The sequence below is a fragment of the Astyanax mexicanus genome, chromosome 1 (assembly GCF_023375975.1).
Source record: "Astyanax mexicanus isolate ESR-SI-001 chromosome 1, AstMex3_surface, whole genome shotgun sequence".
NCBI lineage: Eukaryota > Metazoa > Chordata > Actinopteri > Characiformes > Acestrorhamphidae > Astyanax > Astyanax mexicanus.
In genome coordinates, this window is record NC_064408.1 from 31,088,403 (window position 1) to 31,109,128 (window position 20,726).

General features: G+C 36.8%; 2 protein-coding genes across 18 annotated transcripts in view; both read left to right on the plus strand.

The window, feature by feature from the left end:
- Nucleotides 1–20,726, plus strand: part of LOC111197591 (golgin subfamily A member 6-like protein 22) — a 280,890-nt gene that overhangs the window by 112,632 nt on the left and 147,532 nt on the right. For 4 of the 16 annotated variants that reach the window (XM_049476206.1, XM_049476201.1, XM_049476197.1 and 1 more), the window contains exon 6: nucleotides 19,045–19,296. The exons of 10 other annotated variants lie outside the window; for them this stretch is intronic. In XM_049476206.1, coding sequence (XP_049332163.1) covers nucleotides 19,045–19,296 — 252 coding nt within the window. Of the gene's footprint in view, nucleotides 1–19,044; nucleotides 19,297–20,388; nucleotides 20,461–20,726 lie in introns of all 16 variants that reach the window. 2 more of the 16 variants (XM_049476236.1, XM_049476224.1) reach the window with 1 other exon arrangement.
- The window catches only part of LOC111197592 (trichohyalin-like), a 309,738-nt gene that overhangs the window by 71,093 nt on the left and 217,919 nt on the right, over nucleotides 1–20,726 (plus strand). The window contains exon 2 of one of the 2 annotated variants that reach the window (XM_049476184.1): nucleotides 13,250–13,310. In XM_049476184.1, the coding sequence (XP_049332141.1) occupies nucleotides 13,286–13,310 (25 nt within the window). In that variant the 5' untranslated portion in view covers nucleotides 13,250–13,285. Of the gene's footprint in view, nucleotides 1–13,249; nucleotides 13,311–17,902; nucleotides 18,586–20,726 lie in introns of both variants that reach the window. The other variant, XM_049476187.1, reaches the window with a different exon arrangement.

The window sequence follows — 20,726 nt, forward strand, 5'->3', positions numbered from 1 at the left end:
TCGCGCTCTCCCGGAAGGCTTCTCGTAGCTACTGGGAAGACACCCACCACGGAAAAACGCTCTTAAACTGCAGCTCACGCAGTTACAGCTACATTTCCTTCAAAATATTACCACTTTATTCTCGTAATATTAATTGCCTGATTTTTTTAGATAAAGCTGTGCAGTATCTTTAGCAGACTGGAGAGCAGACGACGATAGAAAGCTCATTGCAACCAGACGAGACTCGAGACTCGACTGGGATTCGTGACCAAAGACTTGTGATCATCTCTGATACCAACTGTAAACTCTGGAAACATAGCTAGTTATCCAGTTGCTGTTAGTCCGCTCACGCTGGCTGACATCACCTGATGCTCGTTGTCATGGTTACGAGTACGCTAAGCGATACCACACATGCGCGTCATGTTTGATCTGATTACTTATAGCGTGCACATAAACGGAGAGTTTACTCAGACTATTGGGGAAAGTGTACATATAAACACCTCAATCAGATTCAAATTCATTCGGATTGAAGGAAAGCTTTGCATGTAAACACAGCCAATGACATTATATCTGCAGTGGATGTTAGGCAACATTGTGCTGCAGTATTTATTGAGATGGCTGAAGCGTTTGATTCATTGTTCTCAATATACATTAATAATATTCCATTTTCTGCTGGCAATGCTTCTGTTCATCTGTATGCAGATGATACAATCCTGTATGCTTCTGGTTCCTCCCCTAACTGCATTCTATCCATACTTCAAGACGGCTTTTCTCAGCTTCAAAACTCTTTTGCCAAGCTCAAACTGCCGTTGAACATTTCTAAGACAAGGGTTATGTGGTTTGATCGGAAGGGCAATTTAAATGACTCAACCCTCAAAATCACAGCCAAGGAAGGAGCTGTCTTGGAACATGTTACAAAGTATAAGTATCTAGGCATCTGGCTAGACAGCTCATTATTTTCTCTCATCATATCACAAATTTACAAGTAAAAGTCAGGGCAAAACTTGGCTTTCTTTACAGAAATCGCTCATCTTTTACCCAGGCTGCCAAGCTTTCTCTGGTTCAGATGACTCTGCTGCCCCTGTTTGATTATGGCGACACAGTTTACAGACTGGCGAGTAAAAGTTCCCTGCAGAAGCTGGATGCTCTGTATCATTCTGCTCTTCGTTTTATTACAAATGCTCACTCTAGAACCCATCACTGCTCTCTTTATACTCTGGTCAGTTGGCCTTCTTTACACACTCATTGCAGTATACACTGGTTCACACTTATCTACAAAACTCTCCTCGGCCAATCACCGCCTTATCTACAGAACCTGATCCAACCACTGCCTGTTACATACAACACCCGCTGCCGTTGAACATTTAAACAGTGTGATTTTGTGCTTCAGTGGGATCAACATGTGAGTTTGATGCTCCTCTGTAGACGACAGAGTTTCTCAAGTACATAGACCTGAATCTGAATATCATTTACTGATGAGCTTTTTATCTTTTTATAATGATAATAAAATCTCTCAGTGATTAAGAATTCATTAATAAAAGCACTGTAAAGATTTCTATGTAGTCTCTTCTGATTTATGTTTGTAATAAAGACTAACTAGATCTAGAAACAAACATAAATAAAAATATCTTACAAATTGTGTTAAATTATTAGCTGTGTCAATCTATTAAAGAATGAATCAGATTAATCACACTTGTTCAAGTTTTAAGCGTTTAATAGTGGATATTTAAATGTAAATGAGAGAATTAAATGTAGCTCTGCAAAATAAAATAAAATGTATATTAGTGGTGTCAGCTGCTTACAAAAGAATTATATTATGTATAATCAATCACAGTGCAACCACTGTCAAAATAATACAATCTAGTGACATTACAGAAACAGCACCACTGTTGCTTTCTTTATAACTTAAATTTAAATATTTCAGTGTTAAATGTGTGCACATTTATTATTTAGAACTTTATATTAAACAAAAAATGTGAGTAACAGTCATTCAGTAAAAAACAATGGTAGAGACGGGAAACTAAACTCTTCAAAAATGTTATTATAAACATCATTAGTCTTAGTCTCATATGTGCAAAATTAAAACACACAAATACAAAAATAATCCTTGAACAGCACCACACATTCTTACTCCTCTCCCTCTCTCTTATTCTGTCACATATATTTCTTTTCAGAGGTGTCAAATAATAAAGAACAAATACTTCATTACGTTACTTAAGTAGAAATGTTGATTATCTGTACTTTACTGGAGTAATTATTATTAAGACGACTTTTTACTTCTACTCTTTACATTTTCACACAATTATCTGAACTTTCTACTCCTTACATTTTATAAACAGCCTCGTTACTCCTATTTCATTTCAGCTCGTTTTCATTCCGGCTTCTCATCGTTCAATAAAACCCAATCCAGATAAATCTCTCTATTCAGATAGAGTGAATCTGATTGTGATTGGATGAGAAGTGTAAACATATACTATTCTGATGCCCTATTGGTTTATACATGACCAATCACACATGCACACGTCACGCCCCCCCCACACTCCAGCAAGAACATAGCAGACGTATGTAGTCTAGTATGAAGATGATCCGTGCAGAGACTCAAGAGAACTCCAGACAAACGTCCAACTAATCTTCTTTAATATATTTACATTCTACTAAAATACATTCATTTACAATGATCATATATGCAGCTGAAACAGAGAGCCTAGTGCATCACAAATTTATTAATATTAACATTTTAATATAATATTATAGTCATTATGGCTTTTAGATTAATGTGTTTTGGGGAGGGGGGGGGGCAGTGCACTATAGACTCCTGTGGTTCAGCCTAAGCTTTTCTCTTCCATTACTTTTACTTTTATACTTTGTAGTTTTGAAACCAGTACTTTTACTATTTTACTTGAGTAAAAGTTGATATTTAAGTTGATACTTTAGCTTCTACAGAAGTATTTTAAACTCTAGTATCTGTACTTCTACCTGAGTAATGAATAGAGATACTTTTCACACTTTTATTCCTCTCTTTTATCCTGATCCAACTCTTCCTCTCCCTTGTTCTGGTTTAACTAAACCTTTTCCTGAACTAAATATTAATTTCCCCTCATCCAGACATATTTTCTCTCACTGTGCTCCAATAGCTACACTGATCACACTCAGTCCAAATAATCCTCTTTTTTATGTGTCCATGTCACTGACAGCATTATGTCTAATGCTAAGATCCAAGATCCTAATTTAGACTTTTATTTATCATTAATAATCTGTAAATTCAAAATCGTGTATTAGTTATAATAGATTTAAACCTGCTGTTGTTGCAGAAGCAGTAGTTATATACTGTATTTAAGATTTGGAACATGAGGTGATTAATTTTGGTATGCTGTATTTAAACAACTGTAAATAAGATCAGAAAGATGCAGAATTGTGTGAGTGGATAATCTTGTTTATTAATAAAATGTAATCATGTTTAAAACATGTTAATTGAATGTATATTGTGTGATAGAAAGATGAATAGTATGAACAGTATAGTCCACAACAGACAGATGTTGTGTTAAACGTATTTACAGTATTGAAAATGTGAATACAGATTTTATAAAAGCAAGTTAGCAACTATAAAAAACTGTAATCTAATCATATAATTAATTAATATAACTGTATAACTGTAATTAATTATTAAATGTAGGTATATTTCTGTATTTTTGGGAGGGAGACAAATGATTATGAAGTGTGATCTGCCCAGCAAACAGCACAGAGCCATTTTACTTTATTATAATATTTCAGATTTGTTTTAATGCTTTTTATATTAGGATCTCTTAATGTGCTGAGTAAAAGTGTATTGGAGGATTTAGGAGAGGAATTAACCAAATAACACAGAGAGAGAGAGAGAGAGAGAGAGAGTGGGGGAGGGAGAGTGAGAGAGAGAGAGAGAGAGTGGGGGAGGGAGAGAGAGAGAGAGAGAGAGAGAGAGGGGGGGGGAGGGAGGGATACTGAGTGTTAGTTAGGAGATTTAATCATTTTTTAGGAGAAGTAAAGTAATCAAGCTACTTTATAAACTGATGAAGTAGTGATGCTCTGTTTACATCAGTAAATAAAAGCAGCATTACATCACCGGGCTCTGTGAACTTTTTAAAAGTTTTGGCATTTTAAATTTTATTATTATTTAAATACATTTCATTTTATTCAACAATACATTTCTTGCACTATATTGTATTCCAGAAAAAAAAATGTAAATATACTAAATAAACTTTAAAATATATTAATTTTATTATAATGTTAAACACAGATAAGTAGCATGACTTAAAGTTACGTTTTTATAAGTACAGATATGCAAAAAAGACGCAGTTGGATTTATTTTATATAAATATAACATTATAGCAGGCGATGCATTGAAACTGAAAAAGAGAATAAATGTTTTTGTTGTATGAAGGTTTTCAGCTCTGATCGTACAAAACATTTTAGTAGGAATTCCACACAAGTCTTAGTACATGAGACCCCAGGGGTCTTATTTATTTGCATATCAAAAGCAAAAACCATCCTCACGCATATTAAATCCAGATTAATAATGGAGAATTTACCCTTACTTATTAAAATATATATTTTGTCTGCATGTATAAAGTTTTAATGTTTTCTGTATTTTTAGATTAGATTAGATTAGATAATACTTTATTGTCAGATCCATGATCTGAAATTTGTTTTGCATAAAAACAGTAGCTCCGTTACAACATCATACATTAACAACACAACATATAAGGGCACAAACAACCATTATAAAAGGGGGAAAAAAAAAAAAAAAAGGAAAGGGGGTACATTAAATACATAGTTCGCTCGCATCATCTCGGTTCATAAAGATCTTGTATGATTATAGATTAGGCTCCCGGTTCAATTTAAGGATTGACTGGTGCACGAAAGAGTGCTTCAGTCTGACTTTATTAAACCGCGGAACACTGTATCGTCGTCCCGATGGGAGAAGTACATATTCGCTGTTCAGAACATGATTAGCATCAGAAAGAATGTTTTTAGCTAACTGCATTGTGTTGTTATGATAAGCGGTCTCATACAGACCTTCTAAACGCTGACCCACAATTTTTGAGCAAATTTTGATCAAGCGTTTCAGTCCAGACTTTTCAGATAAGGACAAGCAATTGTACCACACAGCATTACAGTACTGCAGAACACTCAAAATAACAGCAGTATAGAACAGTAGGAGTATCTGCCGAGTAGCTCCAAAAGATCGGAGACGACGAAGAAAATAAATTCTTTGTTTAGTTTTTTTACAAATATAGTCCATATGCTGCTTCCATGATAAGGTGGCATCAATCATTACACCAAGATATTTATATGACTGCACCTGTTTGATTATTTCATTATTAACAATGGTGGGGTTTATAATTAAAGATTTTAAACTAAACACAATTTCTTCTGTTTTTTTTTTGTGTTTATTTCCAGAGCGTTGTTTTTGCTCCATATAGCAATTTTATTAACCCCTTGTTGGTGCAGGTCAGAGCCGTCTGAGTCGGTTAGTAAAGTAAGCAAAACAGTATCATCCGAATATATTTGATTTTTTGTGGTTAAACGACAATCGTCTGTATATAAAGTAAAAAGCAAAGCAGAACTCACACAGCCCTGAGGTGCACCAACATTGGTCAGTATAGCAGAAGAAAGGGTCTTATTCACTTTAACAAGCTGGACTCTGTTTGTAAGGAAAGAGGCATACCAGTGAATCAAATAGGGGTTCACTCTCAGATGGTACATTTTTGAGAGTAAAATATTAGGTTGTATTGTATTAAAGGCAGATGAATAATCTAGAAAGAGAGCTCTTACATAATTGTGAGGTTTATCTAGATGTTTAGTGATAATATGAACTAATGTGGCAACAGCATCTTCTGTGCCACAACCTGTTTTATATGCGAACTGAAATGAATCCAGTTTGCCATTGGACAAAGTTATTTGAAGATATTTTAGCAGGAGTCTCTCTAGAGCTTTCATAATTACTGAAGTTAGGGCTATAGGTCTATAATCTTTATGTTCTTTTGGATTTTGAGTTTTAGGCAATGGTTTTATATGTGAAGTTTTCCATACTGTTGGAACTGTGTGTGTGTCGATTGACAATTGAAACACTGGTTGCCAAGCTGGTGCCAGCTCAGCTGCAAAGTTTTTCAGTATAAAAGGACTAAACTGGTCTGGCCCCTCTGCTTTTCTAGTATTAGTGTTTTGAAATATTTTCCTAACTTCATCGACAGTGATATTAATTCTGTCTAATGGTCCTGGTTGAACGTTTGTTAAAATTTTGTTACATTTATCAAAACTATCAGATAATTCGAATCTTGTAAAGTAAGTGTTTAAATCGTCAGCAAACTTATAATCATTATCTGTTACAATTGATTTGTTTGGGGATCGCATACCTGTCATTGATTTCATGGTGTCCCACACTTTTTTAGAATTACTGGTTTTGAATGCATTTTCTAGGTCCTGTCTGTGCTTTGATTTTGCTTCTCTTAATTTAGTTCTTAATTCTTTTTCTGTCTGTCTAAGTATCACTGTATCTTTGTTCCTGAAAGCTATGTTCCTTTTATTTATAACCCTTTTGATATCCTTGGTCACATATAGTTTATTATTTGGGTAGATTTTTATTTCTTTAGTAGGAACTAGCAATTGTACACAGAAATGAATATAATCATTAATGACAGTTATTCTTTCCTCTAAAGAGCCTTCCTGAAAGGCGCACCAGTCCGTGCAGTCAAAACAAGCTCTAAGCTGATCCTTACTTTCATTCGTCCAAATTCTTATAACCTTTTTTTCAGGCTTACTTCTCTTAAATTTAGTTTTATAGACTGGGATCATATGAATCACATTATGATCCGAGTTTAAGATGGGAGGTCTGCATTTTGAGATGTAAGCGTTCTTAATATTTACAAAACACTTGTCTAAAATGTGTTTTTTCCTGGTTACATTTTTTACATATTGCTCAAAGCCAGGCAACATAGAGTCCAGGTGACACTGATTCATGTCTCCAACTACTACTGTTGGAGCATCAGGATATTTGAGTTGTAGCTCATGAACACAGTCAGAAATGATGTTTGCTGCTTTATTTTATTCTGCTTACTAGTATATGTAGTTTTGTTTTACACTAATTTCTACTTCAGTCTCTAAAATTTCACTTCTTTGCAGTGCGCTCCTCCGTTATCTCGCTCAGGATGAATAGGAAATCCCATATTTAAATATTCATTAAGTGATTTGCATGGACCTTTTATGGGTAAATGTGGGCGGTACGGAGGAGGATCACGAGTCTGGTTCACTTGTGCACATTTATAAGCAGATAGTGATTTATAAAGAGGAAACAGTGTTCAGGTGTGCGTATGCATTTTTAAATCTGAATTATTTTAGGTGTACGTCATTTTCTGGTTATTGTGTGAACGCACACTTTCACTCCAGAATCTACACAGAGTTTTATAAATGAGGCTCCAGGGATCTTCTAATCACATTTCTACAGCTGTAATCTGAACTACACATCTTAATCATCTTAACGTGTTTGTGAACGTTTGGTAAAAGTGTAGGTTTAGGAAATGTTTAACGATGTTTCACACTGTGTAACAAACCAGCACTGTTACCTCCATAGTTCCAGCTACGATTTAGAGAAACCAAAACTGCTTTATTCAGATTATGTAAATTATTAACACAGTTATCACCTATTCTTTTGGTAAACGCACCCCTGAACTCTGCTGAGAGTGATGTCACTGTGAGATGTTACATCATCAGTATCATCATCATCATTAGATTAATAAAAGCTTCATTTACACACATTTTAACTTAAATCCAGAGAAAGATTTATACACACACACATTTAAATGTGTGAATCAGTTCCACATGAATAAAAGCTGCTCCATCATCACAGATCAGTTTCAGTTTAATACTTTTAATAAAAATGTGATGATGTCATTTATTTATTCATGTTTTACTGATGAATCTGAATCTGAAGATTTTCAGTGAATTCTTATTTCTACATCTGAACTCAGAACAGCTGAAAAACACCAGTAAATCTCTGTACAGTCTGAACAACTGATTAAAACACAGCTCAGCATTCAGTGAATGTATTAGTCTGATAAATACGGAGCATTATAGACTTTATTAGAGCTGATCTTCAGGAAGAATCATGTTCTTTATGATTTGATCAGAGAAACTGTTCTTTTTAGATCTTTATATGTAACACAGATTCAGTCCTGAACTCTTCAGACTGTTTTCTTCACTTCCACAGTCTGTAATCAGACAGATAAGAGAGAGGAGGATGAAGAGGGAGGAGTGTAAGACAGATTGAAATAGAGATGAATGATGATGCTGATGATCCTGCATGAAGGAACAGTTCATTCCATTTATGAAATGAATGTAGATCTTTCTCCTCACAGAGCTGTTCAGTAGAGCTTTAATGAAAACACTTCAGTAATCAATAAACTACGACTGTGAGAACAGTTTTCCCTCCATCACTCAGTGAACAAATCACCTTTATCCAGCCATGTTTGTTCACAGGGGTGATAGCGTTCCGGCGCCGCGCCGGAAATCCGGCGTAGCGTGGCTCTATAAAAAAAAATATATATATATATAAATAAAATAAATAAATAAATAAATAGAGCCGGTTTAGGTATTAAGTCCCGCCTCTCAGTAGAAACAGCCAATCAGCTTGCTGTTTTTGCGGCGCGCGGAGGAGCGGGGGAAGCCCCTCCCTTGCTGTGAGATTTAGCAGCGGGATCAGACGCAGCAGCTTCAGCTGATTTAAAAACAGATCTGGATATACTGAGCTTTTTCTCAAAAAAAAGATAACGGTAGGCTAAACACGTAAACTGTGATGATATGTTTCTGATAGCTGGTTAAAAATACACTTCTTGTATCAGCACACAGATTAAACCCACTGTGATTAATAAACTGCAGCTGTGTTAGTGAGTTAGCTTGAGTTTGGAATTAGCTAGATAGGGAGTCAAGGTTTTAGAAAATAAATAAACTATATATGTAATGTTCAACTTGCCCTGTACCTGATCAGCTAATCACTATTTCACATATTTCACTGTCGTTATTAGTTTAGGATTACAGGAGAAAATGAATATAGCTAATTAGCTAGAAGCCAGATGTAGTGGATAGTCAGAATTTAGTACAGTACTTTATGTTTGTAGTTTAAAGCAGTTTCTTAACCCTGATCACTGAACTAAAATTGTGTTTTCCACCTGATCTTCATTTCACCTAGATTTTCACCTGATCTTGATTTTCACCTAGAGTGACAGCTGTCACAGTGAAAATGAAGCGGAGTTATGAAAGTGGTTGTGCTAAACGAAAGAAACGGGCAGAGAGCAAAAGAATCGCAGATGCACTGCCAAAATTCACCTCCTTTTTTACACCTCCTGAACCGATCAGTGTTTTTGGGGCCGATTCCGATCGCCGGTCGTCTTTCACCACGATGGGCCGATCGCCGATACCGATCTTGGGCGGGGCCAAATGCCACATTAATGCCACACAGGTGCCTGGCAAACCTGGCTGGTACAGATTCCCCTAATTACATCCACACCAAAGCATACACTGGTAATTTACGCTGCTAGTAAATAAACATGAATGTTACTGACCAAAATAAACGCTTTTTAGGAGAGATATAAGTTCTGTGAAAATATTTATAAGACAATACCTGACAAAATCTGTTTTAATGACGTTAATAAACATCACTGTGACAGCGCTAGTCGCAGTTTCACCGCAGCAAAGGACGAGGAGGTGAATCACTTATCTAACCAGCCTTTACTGATTTCTGCTCCAATAACCCTTTCAATAACCTCCAATAGCCTTTAATAGTCTTCAGTAGCCTTCAACAGTCTAACCTTGCAGCCGTGGTGTGTCCACTAAACTCCGTAGTTATAAACATCATGAGGTTAGCAGCGCGCTAACTGACCTGTTTATAATGTAATCCCAGCAGTGACTCCGTGACAACTGCTGCTGTTAGCTGCTTTGGTTGAAAGGTGAACTGTAGAGAGCTGTATTATCCGTTTTTAAAACCTTTTCCTACACAGATGAACTTAAAAAAAACGTGTAAAAAAAAAAAACGCTCCAGACTGGCTGAGCTGAGCTCTGTAGCCCGTGGCTGGGCTGTAGCTGTGACTGAGTGAAGAGAACGGGGCTTGTGCTGCTGCTGCAGCTCCGACTAGTGGTTGGATGAGGAACTGCAGCTTCTTTTAAGTGAGCAGTTTCTCCGGTTTCACCAGTTTCATCCACACACAGCTCTGATAAACTGCTTAACCCTAAACTCCTGAATCAGATCGGCTAAAATCATAAGAATATCTGCAGAACAGTGTTAATATGCAGAAGAATATACAGAACAGTGTTAATATGCAGAAGAATATACAGAACAGTGTTAATATGCAGTAGAATATGCAGAACAGTGTTAATATGCAGTAGAATATGCAGAACAGTGTTAATATGCAGTAGAATATGCAGAACAGTGTTAATATGCAGTAGAATATGCAGAACAGTGTTAATATGCAGTAGAATATGCAGAACAGTGTTAATATGCAGTAGAATATGCAGGATCAGGGTTGAGAAACACTGCTGTAATGTGACTTCTGTTCATTTGTAGTTCACAGTAAGACCACATGTCCTGACGTTTATAAAAATCTCTATGAAACATAAAGTTACATTATTTTACACAAGGACACCATCTTAAGAAGAGCTCTCAGTAGAAAAAAAAATAAAAGTGCACTTTTTTTTTTACAAGAGTGGAGAAAATGTAAATATGAAAATGAAAACGTTATCTAAAATGTGTCACTTGACAATAAGGTTATACACAGACTATTAAATGTTTGAATAATGTGTCAACATTTATGCCTATGTTACGTCACACATACAGTCTGTTGTCCCTCCCCAACAACCCCCCCCCCCTTCCTCACCCTGGAACAGGAAAAAAAAGTTCAGGCTCAGGATTTTTTTTCACTATCACCCCTGTGTTCATCTCCAGATGATCAGAGGATCTTAAATCCTTCATTCAGGTGAAGACAGATGATTCATAACTAATGTTTTTACTCTGATCCCAGAGAAGATCTTCAGCCCCTGTTTCTGTTTTCTGTTCAGAAGATTAAAGCAGTTCTAAAGGTTCATTTAGTTCCAGTGAGAGAAATCTCCAGTACAGACCAGTATGAGCTGATCAGACTGGAAAGAACAGAATTCCAGGTGTTGTAATGAGGAACAGAAGGCTGGAATGTGTGTGAGGAAGCTCTGAGAGATCTAAGGAGAAGCAGTTGAACTGCAGGGAAGGTGGAAGATGGAATATTAGAAGCAGCTTCAGCAGAACATTAATGTTGTTTAAAACAGCGCTGAGCTCTTTTAATGACCTTTAGAGACACATCAGTATCACTAATGAACAACACAGTCCTGCAGAACAACAAGAAAACAACACAACACAACAACAATTACACAATCAAACACAATTCCAACACCAACACACTCCCGTCTCTATCAGATCCTCATCAAAAGAAAGTCCTGTAAAGATCTGTAGAATCTGATCAGCTGCTGAAACAGTTCAGTGTAGCATTAGACTGATTTACCGCATGATCAGATTCACAGCTTTACTCACAGTTTCTGATTCTATTCATTCATTACACTTTAAACATGATCAGCATTATTTTACACTTATTACAATGTTACCATATTATTTATACATTAATACACATTCTTCTATTCATTTCTACAGATTTCCTTGAGGAAAGAGGATCCAGGTGAGTGTAAATGAATCTGAATGGAATCGACTGTTTTGATTCTGAGCTTCTAAAAGCTGAATGTGTTTATCTGTACTGAACACACAAACACACACACACACCCACACACACACACACATACACACACACACACACACACACACACACGTGTCTGATCTTCAGTCTGATAGTGAGAGAAACTGATGCAGAAGCTCCAGAGCAGTTCATCTTCAACTATAGAAAAGGAGGAAGTTTTTCATCTCTTTAGTTTCAGTTTAACTTTCATTACTTTCTTCCTCTCCTCCAACATCTCAGTGATCAGAGAGTCAGGATTCAGGAGCTCAGTATTATTATAAAGTGATGAACAGAAGAAAGAAGAATAGATAGAAAATACAAGCAGAATGTTTACTGATATTTTGTGATTTCAGTATTTTAAATGTTTTATTTTGTCTCCTCCAGTTGAGAAAGTCATCATTTATCAGGTGAGCTCATTATTCTGATTAAATCTCTCAATCTCTTTATTAAACTGTATTAATATAATTATAAATCTATAAATGAATATCAGTTTGTGTAAATCTCTCTCTCTTTCTTTTTCTCTCTCTGTTCTTCACACACTCTACTGTTAGTGATATCAGCATTTTAATATTGACACACCAGCAGTGATTTGATCAGAGAGATGAGTTATTAATAATATATTTAAGCAATAGAACACGAGAGGGAGTGTGTTATCACGAATAACATCACGTGATTCGCTTTTATACAACAGGTTTTTTTTACAAAATGAATAAAGAAAATAAATTAAAGAACTTTAAGAAATTCAGTTTGAATATGCTTTAATATGGAATGTGCCTTCCGCCAAAAAGTAGTTCCACAACAATTTAACTACAAAACAGTGTGTGGTTCAGGCAGACTAACACCACGAAAGTTAGCTTGAAAGCAAACTTGGTAATAAGCGAAGATGGTAACACTAGGACTGTGAAATAACGTTAATACTCTCCTCTCCTGCTCTGTGGAGTTGTCTTCAGGTGAAAGCTGCGCATTTTTTCAGCATTTCTGTTTGTTTTGCTGGGTGGTGTTGGTTAGCTTGCCGGTGTGGCTGGACTGTGAGTTGACAGAAGTCAAGCTATCCGCGCTTCGGATTTTCCCAGTCAGCGTAGCTTGCTTTAGCTCAGCATTAACTTAGTTTAGCCTAGCATGGCTGGTTAAGTTATCGTTCTGGCTGCCAGACGGCATTAGCCGAGCGGTTTTCCTTCTCTTTTTTCCACGAGTCACCGCTGCGGGCAAGTGTGCCGCGGCTGAGCGCTAACCTGTCCTAAGCTAATGCTGCTGTTGGTGCTGGTGGAGGTGATGATTCAAAACTGTACTGTGTATATACGCCGTTACTCTGCAAAGCGTCGCCGGAGTGATACAGATTTAGTGTGAGAAGGCCGTGATGTTATCACGAATATCATCACGGCTAGAACACTTCTCAACCAATCAGATTGTGAGGTCGGAACTAACTGTTGTATAAAATACAGTATGACATCATGCATGAAATCTTCACACTGTTTTATTCTATTCTACAGAGGGACAGAAAATGGACAGAAGAGGAGAGAATAAAAATGGAGGAATCTGCTCTGCTGACCGGTGAGGATAGATATAGATATTTCTGAATGTGGTTAATTATATTGTAATTTGTATTGTATTATATTGAATCAGTGATGAGATTTTTATTAAGAAATAAATATATTATTGTTAATTATGTGATTCATTATTTATAACAGTCTCAGATTAATGATTTTAAATATGAATATGGACGTAGAATCATTTCAGGTATGAAGAACTGAATGAAAGACATTTTTATGATGACGTGTGTGTGAGTGTGTGTGTGTGTGTGTGTGTGTGTGTGTGTGTGCGTGTGTGTGTGCGTGTGTGTGTGTATGTGTGTGTGTGTTTGTGTGTGTGTGTGTGTGAGTGTGTGTGTGTGTAAAAATAATGTTGAGAATTGTATGGGAAAGAGTTTCAGCAGCTCTGCAGACTCAGAGATTCCTCTTTTCTGTCTTCTATTAAGGATGAATCTTTATCAGATTTGTTCTTTTTTAAAGTTGTTTTAGGTACAGTTTCAGTATCCACAGAGAATGGATCAGCAGGTAGTCGGAGTGTAGCCTGTTCATTTCTGAACTGCCCAAATCTTGCATTGAATGCCTGCTTTAAGTCTTCTAGTACACAGCTGTGTCGACTCCAGTTGTGGAGTTATATAACTTAATTTTGGGACTGATATAAACCGTCACTTCCTCTCTACCTGCTTGAGGAAGAACCTCACACCCACCTCAAATCAAATCAAATCAAATTTATTTGTATAGCGCTTTTTACAACTGGTGTTGACACAAAGCAGCTTTACAGAAACATGATCACAGGACAAATAATCAGGCAAAACATTAAACATAGAAAATACAGAATACAGAACCCCCAGTGAGCGCGGAGGCAAAACTCCCTCAGAGCTGAAAGAGGAGGAAGAAACCTTGGGAGGACCAAGACTCACATTTAAGGAGGGACCATCCTACCACTGGTCAAACAGCTTTTAAATTCATTTTAAAAAGTCTTTTAAACATCCACATAGGTTTTATATATATTTTATATATTCAGGAGTATAGCAGCACCACTAATGGCTGGGATGTAATCTGTAGTGGAGAGTGAGATGGATGATGAGCAGCTGATCTGTGGTGGGTGATGGAGAAGAGCTGACTTCAGAAACTTCCATCAGTCTGGCCGGACAGGAGACATGAGAGCCTGAGGGTCCGACATCCATCAGTATCTGGTCAGACAGGTGGGCAGTCAGTAACTCGGAGGAAGACAGAGAGATAGAATTAGTTTGAACTGAATTGATGTAAAACAGAGAGTATAAAACATTATCAGAGTATCTGGACCGCAGGCTGTATGTGGTGCACCCCTGGGCTAGAGCATGGGAACACTTTGGCTTCTATGTAGTTGAAGGGAAAACAACATTGAGAAAAACACACAATATGCAAGTTGTGTTAAACTAAACTAAAATATTTTGGAAACACGACAAACATGAGGAACCATATTACACTTTTCCACCCAGAGGAAGCTGAAAAACTACAGTTGTAGCTGCTGACCAGTGAACCATTGAGCAACCAATAAGCTTCCACACAACTCAGAAAGTGTGAAGCAAACTTTTATTGCCAAGGATTTGTGTCTGTATTCACTTACTGAGAAGCAGGGCTTTGAAAAAAGATTTTATTTTTTAATGAAAGATAATGTACTTAATTTAGTTATTGCTGCTGAACTGGGTAAATTCCTATATGTGAAATGCTTTCACTCACACACTAAACCTGCTATATCATTAAGATGTGTGAAGTCTATCACTACATCACTACCAATCACTGCATTTTTCCACCACGGCTCTACTGAAAAACACCAGCTTGAAGAGAAGCAGAAGCTACTTGTTCTACAAAACACAAGCTGAGATTAGATGTGAGTAACAGTTGGAACAGTACAGTTCAAGGGTCTGAAGTGGAGAGAGTGGAGAAGTATGGAAGTCACTGAGGAGGAGCAACAAAGCCCTGCTCTCAAAAGAAGGACGTCATCATGTTCTCTGCTGGAGAACTTTACTGATGCTGGAGTTCAGCAAAAGCACATTTTACAGCTCTCTGATTTCCAAGCTGATCAAGAGATATCTGTGTATTTCTGACACCAGTATCTCTGCAGAGAGAGACTTTTCTACAGTAGGAGATTTTATAATCACACAGTTCAGCACACTTTCATCTGAACATGTAGACCAGCTCCTGTTCTTACATTACAACTCACACATTAGCACTCACTAGCTAAACTCATTTGCATTAACACACATTGGCCTGATCTCATTGTGGCCTAGTTTGTATTTTTTGTAATAGAGATGCTTTTATTCTTGTTTAGCTTTAACATTATAGAACACTGTAAATAAATCTGAAAGCAAAACCCTCCACAGAGTAAATCAAACATCCATAAGAAGTGATTCCACATTTCTCCTCTCTGCAGACGTTCTTTTTATCTGAGGAATTTTATTTTCAGTATTTAGTTGAAAGTCAGAGGTCTTAGAATCTGTATTTTTATATAAGAGAGGGTTTTTATATTATTAGCTATTCAGAACATGCTGAAATGTACAGACATGATCTTTGTATAAGAGCTGCTGATACAGAATTCTTTATTCTTGTATAAAAGTTGTTTGTGGTTTTGGTTCAGTAATTGTTTGTCTGAGGAGTTCTATATATTCTCAGGATATTGTTTTAGGTCAGAATTGTCTCTCTTTAGGTTAGAACTCTTTATTAATCTATAAGTGCAGATTTTTATGTTATTAGTTATTCAGAATGAGCTGAAGTCAGTGAGCAGTATTTAGTTTGAGAGCTGTTGGTACAGAATTCTATTATTGTATGAAAGCTGTGGTTTTGGTACAGTATTTATATTTTAGTCTGATTTGTTGCTCGTTGCACATAATGTTGGTTAGACGTTAGCATTTGCTGAAATCTATTCATTTACTACAAGCTGCTGCAGCAGGAGCACTTTTTTCTTTGTTTGTTGGTTCTGTGTGATTCTGGGATGGATGTTCTCAAATGTTGGCCTTGCACTTTTTATATTGCTTCCATTTGATTCAATTAATAAAGACCCTTCCATTTAATTCATTATGAATCATTACAGATACTTTATTGTAAAAGTACTAAGCAGTTATGCAATCAGAAAAAATAAATCCTGGATATAAGAAAAAAATAAACATGATGCATCTATAATCATTTATATCAATAATCATTTTATAGTGTCGTTACAGATCACTGAATCATAATTGAATCGAATCATAAGATAGCTAGAGATTCCCACCTCTACTCATCAGCATGTTCTTCTTCAGCTGAGTGAAGATCTGGTGTCTGATGTTCTTATAGAGATCAGTCAGATTCACTGCTGCTCTTCTGTCAGTGATTGGAGGAGATGAAGTGACCTCATTCACACTGGAGGAGGAGTTTACAGTCTTTCCTCTTTTCCAGACTACTGTTACTCTTTAATACTGAGAAATATATACTACTATTAATATACACCAGTCAGCCATAACATTAGTACCACTGACAGATGAACTGAAAAGCTTATGTTCATGTACAGTGGTAGATGTTAAAGGGTGGATACATTAGGCAGCAAGTGAACAGTCACTTCTTGACGGTGATGTTAAAAACAGACATAATTATAATCACATTAAGTACATTACTTAAAAAGTGTGGGATCACTTACAATTTTTATGCAACAAAACAATTCACAAACATTTTTGTCCAATAAACAGTTAATTTAAATGTATTTTTTTTTCTTAAATATGGAAATGTTTGCATTAAAGCTTATTTTTGTATAGAGCAGGGGTATTCAATTAGAATTCAGTATGGTCCAGTAAGAGAAAATTTCGACAGGCCAAGGTCTGAACCGATTTTTAACTTAATATCCTGTTCTTTTGCCAATCAGAGTTAAGACATTTATTAGGCTAATTGTAAATATTAGGCTCTTTTACAATTTTGTTGCACAGCTGAAAAATATTTTAATAAGGGGCATAAAGGACCATTCTTAGTCAGATTAGTATCTGAAGCATCATTAGATGTTGGCTTGGTTAGAGGCTCAAAATGGCCAGAAAGAAACACCTTTCTTTAGAGACCAGACAGACTGATGTTGTGTTAAGAAAGGAAGGCTACTCAATGCTAGAAAGTGAAAATGCTGTGAACTGTTTCCTTCAGAGAGTAGAAAAGAAAAGAAAAGGAGTGGGAGGCCCCGATGCACAAAAGTACAAGAAGATGAATATCTTGCAGTTTGAGACAAAGACACCTCACAGGTGTTCAACTGAAAGCTCCACTAAATTAAATCTGTCAAACACCAGTATCAGCATCAGCAGTGAAGATATAACTTCTGGATGCTGAACTTAATGGCCGAATTGGAAAAAAAAATAAATAAAGAAATTACTGAAAATGGTGTCTTTTTGATGAAGTACACAGTCATCAGTTCAATAAAAATGTCTGCATGTCCTGTTTATTTGCTATATTTACTAATCTCACATGTTTCCATTTAAAACAAAAACAGAGCAGTAGTGTTTATGAATTTACATTTACAGTAAGAATGATTGATATTATAATTTATTCTATAATTGTGTTTAATGTTCACACTGTTTATACCTATTTTTAATAAAATAATAAATCTATCATATCTGTTTATTTTAGAATTAAAGGAGGAGAGGTGTCCTGGTCCTGTACTGAAGAACTTAATGAGTTTAATAGAAGAACAGAAATCACAGGAGGAGCAGCTGAAGAAAACTGAGACTGAACTGGAGAACACAGCCAAACAAACAGACAGTAAAAAAGAAGATGCAGAGAGAGAGAGCATCACAGAGATCAGACAGAAGATCAGAGAGATGCAGGAAAGAAGAGTTAAAGAAAGACTGGAGATGAGACAAAGAGAGGAAGACAAGATCAGAGAAAAAATGAGAGCTGTTTTGGAAGCTTTAAGGAGCTCAGAGGAAGCAGTTCTGAAGGTAGAGAAGATAGAGCAGCACAAAAAACAGAAACATGAATATGAGCAGAGAGCGATGAGGGAAGATACTCTCCTCATAAAGACTGTCTTTGAGCAGAGTGTTCAGAATGTTGTAACCCAGAAACTGAAAGAGTCTGAGAGAAAAATGGATGAAAAAGACAGAGAGTTAGAAGCACTGAAACAGAAGCTCTCAGAGACTGAGAAAGATAAAGAAAAGCAGCTGGAGGAGAGAAATAAAGAACTTAAAGAAAAGAACACTGCATTAGAGGAACAAAGGAAGACCATAGACAAGCAGAAAAAAACTATAGAGGAGAAGAATGAACTGCTGCAGGAGAAAGAGAGAATACTGACAGAAAATATAAAAACAGTGGAGGTGAAGGACAAAGAACTGGAGGAAAAGGAGAAACTTCTCACAGAATTAAAGGATGAACTCACACAAAGAACAAAGAAATTAGAGGAGGAGCTTAAATTACAAAAGGAAGAAATGGAGAAAAGTCTCATGAAGACAAAAGAAGAATTAAATGATATAAAACAACAATTGAAGGATAAAGATATTAAACTGAAAGAGAACGAGGTGATCATTAAAGAACATTTAGAGAGTATCAGTACGAGAGATCTGACTTTAAAAAACACAAATGAAAGATTAGAAAGTGTTACTAAAGAACTTCAGGAGAAAAACACACAGCTGGAGAAAACCAACAAACTGCTGAGAGAGAAAGATAGAGAACTGGAGAAGAAAGAGAAAGAGGTAGAAAGCAGTAAAGAACAGCTGGAGACACTGAGAAAGGAGTTGCAGGAGAAAGAGAGAATACTGGAGAAGAAAGAGAAAGAGGTAGAAAGCAGTAAAGAGCAGCTGGAGACACTGAGAAAGGAGCTGCAGGAGAAAGAGAGAGTACTGGAGAAGAAAGAGAAAGAGGAAGAAAGCAGTAAAGAGCAGCTGGAGACACTGAGAAAGGAGCTGCAGGAGAAAGAGAGAGTACTGGAGAAGAAAGAGAAAGAGGAAGAAAGCAGTAAAGAGCAGCTGGAGACACTGAGAAAGGAGCTGCAGGAGAAAGAGAGAGTACTGGAGAAGAAAGAGAAAGAGGTAGAAAGCAGTAAAGAGCAACTGGAGACACTGAGAAAGGAGCTGCAGGAGAAAGAGAGAGTACTGGAGAAGAAAGAGAAAGAGGTAGAAAGCAGTAAAGAACAGATGGAGACACTGGAAAAGGAGCTGCAGGAGAAAGAGAGAGTACTGGAGAAGAAAGAGAAAGAGGTAGAAAGCAGTAAAGAGCAGCTGGAGACACTGGGAAAGGAGCTGCAGGAGAAAGAGAGAGTACTGGAGAAGAAAGAGAAAGAGGTAGAAAGCAGTAAAGAGCAGCTGGAGACACTGGGAAAGGAGCTGCAGGAGAAAGAGAGAGTACTGGAGAAGAAAGAGAAAGAGGTAGAAAGCAGTAAAGAACAGATGGAGACACTGGGAAAGGAGCTGCAGGAGAAAGATAGAGAACTGGAGAAGAAAGAGAAAGAGGTAGAAAGCAGTAAAGAGCAGCTGGAGACACTGAGAAAGGAGCTGCAGGACAAGAGCAGTGAACTACAGGAGATGATGATCCTACTGGAGCAACAGAAAACTGAACTGAGAGAAAAAGATAAACAGATTGAAGAGAAGGAGAGATTTCTAAGAGAGAGAGACACACAGATAATGGAGAGAGAGAAACAGGTGGAGGAGAAAGACAGACTTCTAGAGGAGAGAAACAAGCAGCTGCAGGAAAGAACAGATCCAGACCCATCAGCACCAGTCAGGAGAAGAAACAGTATGGAGCGAAATCCTCCAGACAGTACGTACCTGTTTAATCTTCATAAAAGCACTAAATATTAAATAAATAAGAACACGGTATTATTTTATTACATATTTAAAAGCTAATAGAGTGATTATTTCTTACATGCAAATAATATTTATCTTGATGTGTGTAAATGGTGTTGTTGAAGGGGCTATTTTACTGCTTTAATCTTAATAAGTGGAACCTGTTTTCATTTGAAAAGTGTTGGTAGACTGTCTGTAATTAGCTCAATTTTTAGTAGGTCTGCCCCTCAGATTTACATAATATTGACTATATTATAATTTATTATAAAATATAAAACATTAACAGACTCCTCCCCCTCAGTAATGTAATCTCTATTCTGCTGGTTATGAATTTTTCAGTGAGTGGAGAGACTCCAGATTCAGCAGCATCACTCAGGAGAAGAAGCAGTCTGGAGGAACTTCCTCCAACAAGTAAATCATTACAGTTTAAAATAGTATCTTAAATATTAATCTGAATATAATAATCATCAGAATACTGTAATATATTTAATCTTTAGTCTCACTGTCTCTTTCCTGTTGTTCTTCAGTGAGTGGAGAACGGTGTAGTGCAGTCTCTCCAGCATCAGGTCCTGCAGCAGAACTCAGACTGGTGCTGCTGGGGAGGACTGGATGTGGGAAGAGTGCAGCAGGAAACTCCATCCTGGGCAGAGAGGAGAGGAGCCAGGCTGGAGCTTCTA